The 14,067-nt window shown below is 40.6% G+C and overlaps 1 protein-coding gene across 2 annotated transcripts in view; it reads left to right on the top strand.

Moving 5' to 3' along the window:
- PDE4B (phosphodiesterase 4B) overlaps positions 1–14,067 on the top strand; it is a 570,792-nt gene that overhangs the window by 163,032 nt on the left and 393,693 nt on the right. The window contains exon 1 of one of the 2 annotated variants that reach the window (XM_073643832.1): positions 4,316–5,029. The exons of the other annotated variant lie outside the window; for it this stretch is intronic. Within the exon in view, the coding sequence (XP_073499933.1) occupies positions 4,791–5,029 (239 nt within the window). The 5' untranslated portion in view covers positions 4,316–4,790. Of the gene's footprint in view, positions 1–4,315; positions 5,030–14,067 lie in introns of those variants that run through there. 2 annotated transcript variants of the gene reach the window in all.

Genomic DNA, 14,067 nt, shown 5'->3' on the forward strand with positions numbered 1-14,067 from the left:
AACATGAGCTTGTCGTCCACCAATACACCCAGGTCTTTTTCAGTTACAGTTTTGCCCAGTGTTTTACAATTAAGCATATAATTATACAGTTTATTTCCTCTGCCCAAGTGCATTACCTTACATTTATCCCCATTAAAGCTCATTTGCCATTTATCAGCCCAAGCTTCTAGTTTACATAGATCCTTCGGTAATATAAAATTGTCCTCCTCTGTATTGATTATCCTGCAGAGTTTAGTGTCATCTGCAAATATTTAAACACTACTCTGTATGCCCCCTACAAGGTCATTAATAAATATGTTAAAAAGAAGGGGGCCCAATACTGACCCCTCTGGTACCCTACTGTTAACTGAGACCCAGTCTAAGTGTTTTCCATTAATAACCACCCTTTGTTTCCTATCACTGAGCCAATTCTTAACCCACATACATATATTTTCCCCTATCCCCATTGTTCTCATTTTATGTATCAACCTTTTGTGTGGAACCGTATCAAAAGCTTTTGAAAAGTCCATATACACAACATCCACTGCATTTCCTTGGTCCAGTCCAGAACTTGCCTCCTCATAAAAACTGATCAGATTAGTTTGACACAAACGGTCCCTCGTAAACCCATGTTGATATTGGGTCATGAGGTTATTCTTCTTCAGATACTCTAGTATAGCATCTCTTAGGAAACCCTCCAGGATTTTACCCACAGTAGAGGTTAAGCTTACCAGCCTTTAATTTCCAAGTTCAGTTTTTGTCCCGTTTTTGAATATTGGCACCACATTTGCTATACGCCAGTCCTGTGGTACAGACCCTGTTATTATGGAATCTTTAAAGATTAAAAATAATGGTCTATCTATGACGTTACTTAATTCCCTCAGTACTCGCGGGTGTATCCCATCCGGGCCCGGGGATTTGTCAACTTTAGTGATTTTTAGACGCCGCCGTACTTCCTGCTGGGTTAAGCAGGTGACATTTAATGGAGAATTTTTGTTATCACTAATCATGTTTTCTGTCATGCGATTTTCTTGTGTAAATACGGTTGAAAAAAAAATCATTTAGCATATTGGCTTTTTCCTCATCCTCATCCACCATTTCACCCAAACTATTTTTAAGGGGGCCAACACTATCATTTTTTAGTTTTTTACTATTTATGTAGTTAAAGAATATTTTGGGGTTATTTTTACTTTCTCTGGCAATGATTCTCTCTGCCTCAATCTTTGCTGCCTTGATTTGTTTTTTACATAATTTATTTAATTTTCTATATTTATTTAATGCCTCATCACTACCTACTTGCTTTAGTTCTCTAAATGCTTTCTTTTTGTCACTTATTGCGCCCCTTACAGCTCTATTTAGCCATAGTGGTTTCCTCCTATTTCTAGCATGTTTATTCCCAAAGGGTATATATTGTGCACAGGTCCTATTCAGGATGTTAATAAATGTCTCCCATTTGCTTTGTGTAGCTTTATGTCTCAGGATATCGTCCCAGTTTATTGCACTAAGATCATCTCTCAACCGTTGGAAATTTGCCTTGGTTAACAAAAATGCTTCATTGAATCAGTGAACAAGCAAGTTAGTTTCTGCCAACTAATCTTATTATGACCGTTGTGAGGCGGATCATATGCGAGGGACAGTATGTATCCCCCAGGATGCGCATAGAGGCATATTGAACCCGCTGGAGTGCATTGCAATCATAGACATAGCTGTGGTTGCAGTGCAGAATAAAAGTAAGTTTGGACTTGGTCAAGCTATTTGGCCAAAGCAGATTTAGTAGAACCCGGCATGGGCTTTTATTCTTGGAGTAGACTACAGGAGGGCAGTGAGGCGGTCCACTACCTCTAGCCCGTGTCTTGCATGTGGCTCATGTCCACAGTTTTCACTTAAAAACCTGCAGAAAAGGTTTGGGTGTTTCAGTCTTTGGTTTTGCAAGCTGCAGAGCAGGCGGCTCTGTGCTATAGAGGCCTGTGTGAAGTGAACACAGAGCCCCAGGAAGGCAAAGATTCTGACACACCTTGGAGTGATACGGCGGTGCAATCGCCCACGGCAACGGTGTTTATTTGTACGGACTATTGTGGACAACCCGGCTGCGATCCGGAGGATAAAGCTGCCTTCACTGTGTGAGTTATTTGGACAATAAAAACTTTAAGTTGGACATTCTTGGGTTACTGCCTATTAAATCGCACTGTGTGAACACCGCCGCGCTACACTGTATATATTCTAATTAATTAGGGGAGTCCGGGATATACTGTAACTCTTTGACTCTTTACCGTAACCATATTTAGCTGATATTTAAGTTTCTTTTCTAATTTGTGCAGCTTACTTAAAAATGCTAACATGGAAAGAGCCACCAATCAGGCTAGCTGCCACTGAAGAATCTTAATATGAAATGACAATACACATTCTAAATAATCAGGGCAATTCAGCTCATTAAAGATAAAATACTCTGAATAACATATTAGTACTAAAACTTGGGTAATGATGGGTTAGTAAGCTGTGCCCCAGGGGCTATTAGCAGTATGCACCAAGCAGACTCAAAGAACATTAATGGCAGGACCAATCATAATAAATTGAATTAAATAACAGGACTAATAGATCAGTCAAGGGGCAGGGTCCTCAATTGCTCTCTGTGGGCATTTTCTTGAGGGCCACTCCTTCTTGGCTAACCAGACTAGATTTATATACATGGAATATAACAAGATTGAGGGATGCAGGTACAAAAGAAATAACAAAAGCAATATGTAAAAAGAAATACCTTTTTATGAGAAGTGAAATTTCCTCTTTAATGGTAAGGACCCTGTACAGCAGCCCATTTGTCTCCCTGTGGCCCATTTTGCACTCTGTGAGCCACCATATGGTACCATTAGGAGACATATTCTCCCCCAAAATGATGTCTCTGGAGGAAAATATCTGTCACATTCTCTTTATTTTTTTTCCATATAAGATTAGACAAAGAGCGGCACTGTTATAGCAGTATAACTGGCTATAGTTGGCATGCTATACTATACACCATTCCAGCAGAAATCTGTAATGCGCTCATGCACTGAAGCTCTTACATTGGGAGAATGCCTGGCTCTCTCACTGTGATCATCCCCTGCATAAAACTGTAAAATGGGTTTTGAACTCAGAATATCCCTAATCCATATTTTGTAAATATCCACAACATACAGTAGGTGTTACCCACTCGGAACTTCCCTATTTCACCAGACCGTGTGAGATGACCTCTTAGTCATGTAGAGGGCATCTCACACGGTCACTCATCAATTTACTTGGCCACTATAGTATCATATGTGTAGGTGTAGATTTTACCTTATCTAGAGATTCAGCAGACAGATTCCCTACAATTAGCTCATCTCCAGATGGACTACATTTGGAAGGAGGTTCATTCACCTTGGATATAGCCTTCATTGTGTAAGCCTCTACAACCTCTATTAGCAAACTACTCCTGGATCTATTGGTCAAACTTACAATAAGCAGCTATTAAAGTTGTTATAGAAGGTTACTTCTTCCAAAAGAGCTCCACATCCGTCCATGGGTTATGTCTGGTATTGCAGCTCATATGCCTGATGTGCTGACAAGAAATACTTGAGTTCATTCCATTAAATGGTTTGTCCCATGAACAACATATCACCTTTCTACAGGATACTTAAAAAAAAATGTATAATGTGGGGGTTTGACCCCTGGGGCCACCATTGATTACAAGATTGCAGGTTCTACAGTTTCCAGTGTGAATGGAGCAGTAGTGCACATATACCAGTACTGCATTCGGTGGTGGCCACACATGCTTACTACTGTTCCATACACACTGGGCACCTTTGACACCCGTCCTGGGGTTGAGGGGGTCTCTGCAACCGAACAACCAGCATTCATATATTTATCATATGTCATGTGTATACATGCTAAATGTTTGAGACAACCCTTTTAACATCTATATTTTTTAAGGACTTGGACCCTTTTTATATTTATTATTACCCTGTTATTTATTATTTACTTTTATGTATTATTTCCTTTTATTTATTGATATTTACCTAGTTTGTTATTATTTTATTTATTCATTATTATTTCTGATCATTTATTCCTATGCATTACTTCCTTCATTATTACTTGCCAGTATTGGATATGTAAGTAGCAGCAGCCCTTGTATTCACTGACAGCTATTGCCTATTGTTTTTATTTTATTTTCCTTTATAAGACAACAGCGGTAATATAATACTCTTAATGGTGAAGTTCACAGCATAACCCACATAAGACGAGCGAGAAGAAGCTGAGCTGTCAGAGGTCTGTCCTCCAATAGCCGAGCATTAGGTGGAGCCAGCGTTGTTTGGATTCAGCATCTCAGTAAGGAATTCTGAATGAAGAGCATTTTCTATCCAAGGAATCTTGCCAGTGAAGCGTATGGCTCTAAAGGACGCGGTTTAACAAGAGCTTCACATTATTATTTCTCTTTCACAATTCTAGCGATTTATTGCTGTTTCTATTTCTTCTGAGGTCAACGTCTTTGTAAACAAGGATGGATGAGGGACTTCCATCAATACTGCATGAGCGGCTGCGTTCATCTGAATGAATCCAGGAGCTGGCAGTGTGTAGCCTGCAGTCAATCCACATTCATAACAAACCGGACCTGACACTTAAGAAGAAGGAAAGCCACGTCCATTCAGTTCTTCCTCTGGTACCCAAAATTCTTATTTTGCCTCCTTATCCGCCGGCGCCTTTCCATTCCATCCTGCCACCACCGCCACCTTAGCCCTCTCCAGAATTACTTTCGTGGTATTATGCTTCTAGGGCAGCGCATCTGAGTGAACATCTAAGATATGACATCTAAGGAATCTTCCAACGAGCTCTCCACTCCGGATACCGACGTCTACATCAGGACTTTCAAGGAACATATGCACTTAGAGCTTGAACTTCCCAGACATTCTGGGAAAAGGACAACCACATCCCCCAAAATCTCCCCTCGCAGTTCTCCAAGGAACTCTCCATGCTTTTTCAGAAAGTTGCTGGTCAATAAGAGCATCCGCCAGCGGCGACGATTCACGGTAGCACATACATGGTAAGAAGTAGTTTGTATTGTTATAATAGGGTGTTCGTTCTCCTATAGACTTTTTAGGACATATAGGCCACATCTGTACATATGTAAGAATGCCGTGTTTGGTACCGGTTATTTTTGTGTGTCATTTGTGCTTTTACATAGGACTGCAAGAAAACCTACAGCATTATTTTTAAAGAGAGCAGAGCCATAGCTAGGTTTTCCTTAACCAAAGGGCAGAGGTTCAGTTCACCACCCTTGCTTGGACAAAGTTGCTTGTTGGTTTCCAGCACCAAAGGCACAAGCCCAGTTTTTTTCCTTCTACCTACGCCCCTGACATTGAGTTATCATGATGCACAAGCAATGTAACCGCAAAGAGTTAGCAAATTCAGAATCACTATGACTATAGATTATCGTAGCGTTTCCTTGAAATTTACCTCTTCAGCTTCTTAAACTGTTTTTAATTTTTATGAGCCATATTTGTGGTAAGATACTGAATTCCATTGTCTTTCACATGACACTCTGTTCAATTCTCCTGATTAATATCCTGTATTTGGTATGTGACTATTTGCAGAGAATCTGTAGAGGTTATTAAGCCTTTGCTTTTTCATCGAAAATGTATACAGTTTTGTTTTCTGTTGTTTTTTATTTTTAACAAGAGATTGGTGATGACTTATGAAATGGTAATGAATATTTTGGGGCCTGGATTTGGTAATGACAACAAATGAGGAATGCTAAGAGTTAATTGTTGCCTCTATCACAATTTAAAGGGTGGATTCGCTCCTCTAGCAACTCGGGAGGAGTCTGAAATTCAACAAATGTCAATATGTTTGTCCTCTCATTATCTCCTTCAGCCAGACACAGAGGACCAGGGAGGCAATCCTGCCTGCAAGATGCTGATAATGTACAGGAGTGCGTGATACAATGTAGCACACAGGCGTAGCGGGAGTCCTAGACTAATAGACATCTCCCACCTTCAGTGGGAATGACCTTATGTCAAGGTTAAAGTATAACCCAGAGGTTACCTGTCTATGCTATGATCAGGTTAGGAGGCATTGCCACTGACTGGTTAGTCTGGTATCTGTATCATAATGGTGGGAGTGAGATTTAAAGGATATGCTAAGAACTCAGATGTATATGATTTATAGTGTCTGTGGCTTGTTTGACCCAAAGTGATGCTGAGGTATCATAAATGACCAGAGAGGGTTGTAAACAGTACTATGATCACTGCCCTTTCAGTTTGAGACTTCCAAAGACACATATTGTCTCATTTGGTCACAGACCTGACATAAACCGGCAGGTATCCTATAGACACGTCATATGCAACCGGGAACCGTCAAAGTGAAAAAGACCTTTAAAGGGTAAACCAGAATTCTTTGACGTATGATGAGATGACAACGCTGGGGATCCATGAACTTGGGTTGTCATTGTTTGCATAAAACAGGGAGGTTGCTTGGAGATTTCCATCTTACAGTATAGTACAATGCATTTTAGTTCAGTATTACTACAAGGATCTAAATAGGTGCACAGAAATGGGGTAATTAGTGGTTTCTATCAGAGCATAGCATAGTCTATATGACAACCCAACAAAAATACAAAGGGGCCCATATACTGGATCAACCCTCTGGAAAATTAGAAGGCACAGCATGAGGAAAGCCCTGTCCGTCAGGGGGTAGTATCATGGGTGGTCTTAGTGCCGCATTCAGAGATGCCCTTATTGAAGGTCCATATGTGCCCATTATATAATGGGATTATAGACAAGGAGAAGTGCTTGAATGGTTAGGCAGGATCGATGAAAAAGATCAAAACATGTAATATGAATAATTTATGATTTCAAGTGAGGTTGATCAAAGTCTGAGGAAGGATTGCTAATCCATGCTTTATACCTGCCTTTAAAAAGCTGAAATTCTCCATGTCCAAGGGATGTATGATGGCTGAAAGCAAGATGAAAGTAACCGGCACAGATTACACAGCAATAAATAGGTTTAACACTGGCATATATGATAACCAGAAGACATATATATTGAATACCCATCAGAATGACATATTAGCACATAGGATCCTAAGATAAGTGACCGTGACATATAGGATCATGAGGAGAATGATATACAGACAAATAAGATCCCAAAAATGACATATGATACCTGGGATATCCAGGAGAATGCAATCACTTAATATACAATAGGACTCTAAGAATAATTACAGTGTTATATAGGACCCCCTGACATATGACATATTGATACACACGATCCCCAGAAGAATGACAATGACATATAAAGGATTATTAAAATCAAGACACTGATTTATAGGACCCCAAACATATGTTATGTAGACAGGTAGGAACCCCAGAAGAATGACAACGATATTTTGGATCCACTAAAGTATGACAATGATATAATGAATCCCCAGAAGTATATCAATGGTATATAGAATACCCAGAGTAAAAAGCCTGACATATAGGACCTGACAGAACGAACAATAATATAAAAAGGTCCCCAGAAGAAGGACAGTCTTGTTTATGACCCCAGAAGAATTAAATATAAAACATAGAATAGCTAGAAACATGTTACTGACATTTAGGACACCCAGATATACAATACAGAGACACATAGGATTTCTAGCTGCGCTACTTATAATACCTAGGATACCCAGAAGAATGATAATGGTATGTAGCACCCCAAGAGTAAAAACACTGACATATGGGATCCCAGAAGAATTACATACAACAGATAGGATAACTGGAAAAATAACCCTGACATTTAGGATGGCCTGACATACAATACAGAGACACATAGGATTCGTAGAAGAACTACTTATAATACCTGCATCCCCAGAAGAATGACAGTTTTTTGCCCCAGAGTCAAATACTGACATATGGGATCCCCAGAGGAATGACACTGACCTATAGAAACCCAGGAGAAAGGCAACGATATTTAGGACCCCAGCAGAATTACATACGACACTTTGGATACTGAGAAAAATTATTCTGATACATAGGATGCACAGATAAATGACATAGGAACACATAGGATATTTCCACAATTATGCCACATAGGATTCCCCAAATGAAACACATGTTTCTGGTCGCAGTACGTACTGACACAAAGAGTTCTGTAATCACTGAGATTCTGGAACCTGGCTTAAAGGGTGTTTAAAAATATGTCAATTTATTAAGAACAACACCCTGGAGTAGGGTCAGGGTGGAATTTTGGCACCCCACGATTTTAGAGTATGGCCATTATAAGGAGCTTCCATTACCAGTAATAACAATTCCCAACATTCACATAAATGTATCTGGATCTTATTATATCTTAAAGGGGCCGGTGAAGCAATTACAGATTATTGACGTCCACAGGAGCTGTCCCTTGACAACAGTCTCCATGGTGCGGCTGGAGGCTTTATCTTTCTGCTGTCAGACTGAGTAGCCCTGCTTGCTGTCAGCTGCTTAAAGCTAATTGCAGTTCAGTATGGAAGGTGGAAGGTCCTCCATGGTAGAGATGAGCACCGTCTATATGCAAGAGACTCTAATATCTAGTTCTGCAGTCTGATATATTACTTATCTTATTTTATCTATTCTTCAATTAAACGACCATCTACATTTATTAGATGTAAGAGAATGTGATTACAGATGCAGCAGAGCTGAGAAAGTTAGGCTATGTTCACACATCATGTTTTTTTGAGGTTTTTTTATGCGTTTTTTATGCAAATTTACAGATGCGTTTTACAGTACCAGCAAAGTCTATGAGATTCCAGAAATCTTATGCACACATCATGGGTTTGTTTTGTTCAGGATTTTGTGCTTTGCATGCTTTTTTGCAAGATAGAGCATGTCACTTCTTTCAGCATTTTTTTCACTCATTGGAAGTAATGGGTGGTGAAAAAAACGCACCAAAAAAACGCAGGTGTCAGTTTTTTTCAGCGTTTTTTTGTGCCAAAACCAGAATGAGATTTTTTTTTCACTGAACTTTATGTACATGCATATAAGAGACAAAAGGACAGTGGAAAAAAAAACGCTGCAAAAATGCACCCCAAAAACATGAAGAAAAATCCTGAACAACCTCCTGGCTAGAGATCAGGTTTTGCTGCAGAAAAAAAACGCTGAAAAAAACATGATGTGTGCCTTAATGTGGCTCACTGAGTTATCTGTAGTTTTCTTATAGGACTGCAGCAGAACCAATGAAGATAGTTTAAAGGGGTTGTTAAAGATGAGAAAAACATGGCTTCTCTCTTCCAAAATCTATGTAACACTCGTCCACGGTTGTGTGTGATATTGCAACTCTGCCTCATTCACTTCAATAGAATTGAGCTGCAATACCATATGCAACCTGTGGACTGGTGTGGTGCTGTTTTCAAAAGAAAGTTGCAGTGTTATTTTTTCTCAGATGTGAAGTGTAGTGTCAATGGCGTTCTGTATGTAACTTAGAGGCAGTTGTAATTACTGTAAACCATTCTTTGGGTCAAGCCCTTGTTGGTCCTACTCCCTTAGGTGTCCCAATGGCTATGAAAATTAGAGGGATCAACAATCACCAGTCTATTCTATCAGGGAGCAAAATCAAGTACTTGGCCTGATTCATGTATACCACGGCATAGTAATACATTTGCATTGCTTACTGAATTAAAGGGCATGTCCATCATTTCAATATTATTTTTTTCAACACCAAAAGAATTGAAAAGAAGCAACGGTGCAAATAGTCTTGACTAAAAATCCCCTCCCGTTTTGTGTCTATAGCTCCCACGCAAACACGTCTCTACAGTTATAGCCTATACACGAACCCCGATGTGTATTCTTATCTTACTTCCCCCTCATGTACTGTCTGAGGATTATCAATAACACATTATTATTATTTATTATTATAGCGCCATTTATTCCATTTACATGTGAAAAAGGGGGTATACATAGCAAAAACACTTACAATAATCTTAACAAAACGAGTCAGCAACGGGTACAGGAAAAGAGAGGACCCTGCGCGCGAGGGCTCACAATCTACGAGGAATGGGTGAGGATACAGTAGGTGGGGGTAGAGCTGGTCGTGCAGCGGTATGGTGGAGCGAGGGTTGCTGCAGGTTGTAGGCTTGTCGGAAGAGGTAAGTCTTCAGGTTTCTTTTAAAGGTTTCCGTGATAGGCGAGAGTCTGATATGTTGGGGTAGAGAGTTCCAGAGTAGGGGGGATACACAGGAGAAATCTTGTATGCGATTGTGGGAAGAGGATATAAGAGGGGAGTAGAGCAGGAGATCTTGTGAGGATCGGAGGTTGCATGCAGGTAAGTACCAGGAGACTAGGTCACAGATATATGGAGGAGACAGGTTGTGGATGGCTTTATATGCCATGGTTAGGGTTTTGAACTGGATTCTCTGTGCAATGGGGAGCCAGTGAAGGGATTGACAGAGGGGAGAGGCCGGGGAATAGTGGGGGGACAAGTGTATTTGTCGCGCAGCAGAGTTTAGGACAGATTGGAGGGGCGCGAGACTGTTGGAATGGAGGCCACAGAGCAGGAAGTTGCAGTAGTCGAGGTGGGAGATGATGAGGGCATGCACTAGTGTTTTTGCAGAGTCTATGCTGAGGAATGCGTGGATGCGGGAGATATTTTTGAGTTGGAGTCGGCAGGAAGTGGAAAGGGCTTGGATATGTGGTTTGAAGGAGAGATCAGAGTCAAGGGTTACCCAGAGGCAACGAGCTTGCCGGACTGGGGAGAGTGGTCAGCCATTGACGTTGATGGATAGGTCAGATGGGGGGATAAATGACAAGGTAGATCTGTGTGTCATCAGCATAGAGGTGATACTGACAGCTGTGAGACTCTATGGGCTGTCGCAGGCCAAAGGTGTAGATAGAGAAAAGCAGAGTCCTAGGACTGAACCTTGGGGGACACCGACAGATAGGGGGCGAGATGAGGAGGTGGTGTGTGAGTGGGAGACACTGAATGTCCTGTCTGTTAGGTATGAGGAGATCCAAGATAGGGCCAAGTTTGTGATACCAAAAGATGAGAGTCTGTAGTAAGAAGGAATGGTCGACTGTGTCGAAGGCAGATGACAGGTTCAAGAGGAGGAGGACGGAGTAATGTAGCTTGGATTTGGCGGTTAGTAGGTCTTTGGTCAGGGCAGTTTCAGTCGAGTGATGCGGTCGGAGGCCAGATTGTAAGCGGTCGAAGAGGGAACATGAGGAGAGGTGGGAGGACAGTTCAAGGTGGACGTGTTGCTCCAGTAGTTTTGAGGCATAGGGGAGAAGTGATATGGGGCGGTAGCTTGTCAGAGAGGATGGGTCAAGGGAGGGCTTTTTGAGGATGGGTGTGATTGAGGCGTGTTTGAAACATGAGGGAAAGACACCGGTTGTTAGTGACAGGTTGAAGAGGTGGGTTAGGGTTGGGATGAAGACTGTGGTAAGGTTAGGGATGAAGTGGGACGGGATTGGATTAAGTTCGCAGGTGGTGAGGTGTGACATGGTCTTCTGTAATGGTGGAGAAGTCTGCAGGATCAGACTACACAGTGTTTCTTTGTAGTCTAGAACCAGAGAAACACATAGATCTACATAGGAGCTGTATACACAAAAGAGTAGGAGATTATTAATGAAGATTTCTTACACATTGGAAGGAAAATACCTTGTGTGAACATGCATTTACATTTTGCATGCACATCAATTTATGTTTCAGTTCAGACTTCCAGGTTTTTTCTTTGTAGTTCAGTGTGCTTCAGTGCATATGAAAGGGTGTGGCCGCCCTCTGTCTGAGCTGAAAGGTTCATTCTGCCTCAGGTCTATGCTTATACTAGTGATTCAGTCTCTCTGCTCTGATCCATACGTACGTCACTTGACAAATGGTGAGGTATTTAATATTAGAGTTAGGATTGTCCTATAGGGGTTGCCTTGACGTGGCGGGATAGCTTTTACATTATTTTGATCAAAATTATGTTAACTAAATACCCTTTATTATTTATTATTATTTTTGCACTGTGCGATCTATCCATTTACTTCCAGTTATTTGGGTATTTTGCTTGTTTTTGGTTTTTCATTGGAAGGAAAATGTCTGAAAATAAACCATGAGCAGATGCTGAGATAGAACTTGAAGAGATCGAGGGCAAGTGATGTCTTGGAAAGTCCGGAGGATATTATAAAATATAAGGGAAGCATGAAATAGGTGCCTGTAGATGATTGGATCTGAAATTATACGTTTGAGCTGTGTAAAATCATTAACAGTATAAATCCGTATGCAGCTCTGATGCTGAGTCAATGTGCTTGAGAAGAGCACATTGGGGATGATTTATGAAAACTATTAGAGAGAAAATAGCTCCCATCTGCCATCTTGTAAAGTAGGTTAGAAAATGAAAGCTCTGACTCTACAGAATGCAGTAAGTAGCTCTTCCACATTTTCTTTACTCTGGGTTTATAAATATGATTTTTTTTCTTCTTTCGTCTGAAAAAAAATGAAAACTTTTTTGCACAGTTTATTAAATAATACTGTAAACACCAAAACAGCGCTCCCCTTCACATATCATGTAGGGGTGAGATCCTTAGTTAAAGAAGTTAGGCTGTGTGCCCACGTAGCGTTTTACAAGCGTTTATGCTGCGGAATTTCCGCAGCATAAACGCTTGGGAAACGCTTGGTAATCTGCCCCCATGGTCCCCAATGACAAGCCGCACTTTCAATGCCCATGTTGCGGATTTTTCCGCATCGTTTATGCTGCGCTCAAAAATCCGCAGCATGTCCATTAATTTTGCGGACACGCTGCGTAATCGCCGCCATTGACTTGCATTGGACCGCGTGACATCCGCATCACTGCATTTGCACATGCGGATATCACACGGTTCAATGTGCGGTTGGTACCCAAGTCTGGAGGAGAGGAGAGTCTTATCCAGACCTGGGTACCATAGAAACTGTAAAAAAAAGAATTTAAAATAAAAAATAAAGTTTATACTCACCTTCCGATGTCTTCCCGGTGTTTTGTCTGCTCCGTCCAGTGTCTTGCAATGTTCGCGTTGATGTGAAGGACCTGCCATGACGTCACTGAGTCATGTGACCCATCACATGGCTCAATGACGTCACCGCAGGTCCTTCACACCCCCGCAAGCAGTGCAAGACACTGGACGGAGCAGACAAAACACCGGGAAGACATCGGAAGGTGAGTATAAACTTTATTTTTTTTATTTTTCACCATTCTTATTCTTTTTTTTAACTAACTTAGTCACACTACTATAAATACATGCCGGTTGCATGGATTTATATAGTGTGAACAAGTTGTCAAGCACTTTTCCAAGTGATGCTAAAATCGCTTGGAAAAGCGCTTGATAACCCGCATGCAGAAATGCATGCAAAGACGCTTCACAAACGCTTCTACCTGGCGGGAAAACCACATGTAAAATCCGCATGCGTTTTTCCTGCCAGGGAGAAGCGTAAAAAATATGCTTCATTTCCGCAACGTGGGCACATAGCCTTATTGTGTATTCACATCTAGAGCTGGATTCATAATTCTACAGGTTTGTGAGTTTATAATGCATAGAGAGCCTTGCTTGTTCAGTGTCTACACAGAGCTTGCTCCGATGATTAGCATTCTTCTTACCATAGAGTTACAGAGTTCTCTGATATACTATGACGAGATAAATCAGTTATCTAACTTTTTGTGATTATACGTATACTAAAAAGTTCTTACAAGTTTGTAAAATACTGTCTTGTGTTTTCTTTTCATTCTCCCTAACAACCAGAAAATAACACTGGCTCATTTGTGCGAAAATAAAACTACTATAATACTGACCTCTATGTACATGAATATAAATACTATAATACTGCTCCTATGTACATGAATATAAATACTATAATACTGCTCCTATGTACAAGAATATAACTACTATAATACTGCTCCTATGTACAAGAATATAACTACTATAATACTGCCCCTATGTACAAGAATATAACTACTATAATACTGCTCCTATGTACAAGAATATAACTACTATAATACTGCCCCCTATGTACAAGAATATAACTACTATAATACTGCCCCCATGTACAAGAATAGAACTACTATAATACTGCCCCCTATGTACAAGAATATAACTACTATAATACTGCCGCTAT

The sequence above is a fragment of the Phyllobates terribilis genome, unplaced genomic scaffold, assembly GCF_046119375.1.
Source record: "Phyllobates terribilis strain yellow unplaced genomic scaffold, ASM4611937v1 Scaffold_8__6_contigs__length_399053987, whole genome shotgun sequence".
NCBI classification, from domain to species: domain Eukaryota; kingdom Metazoa; phylum Chordata; class Amphibia; order Anura; family Dendrobatidae; genus Phyllobates; species Phyllobates terribilis.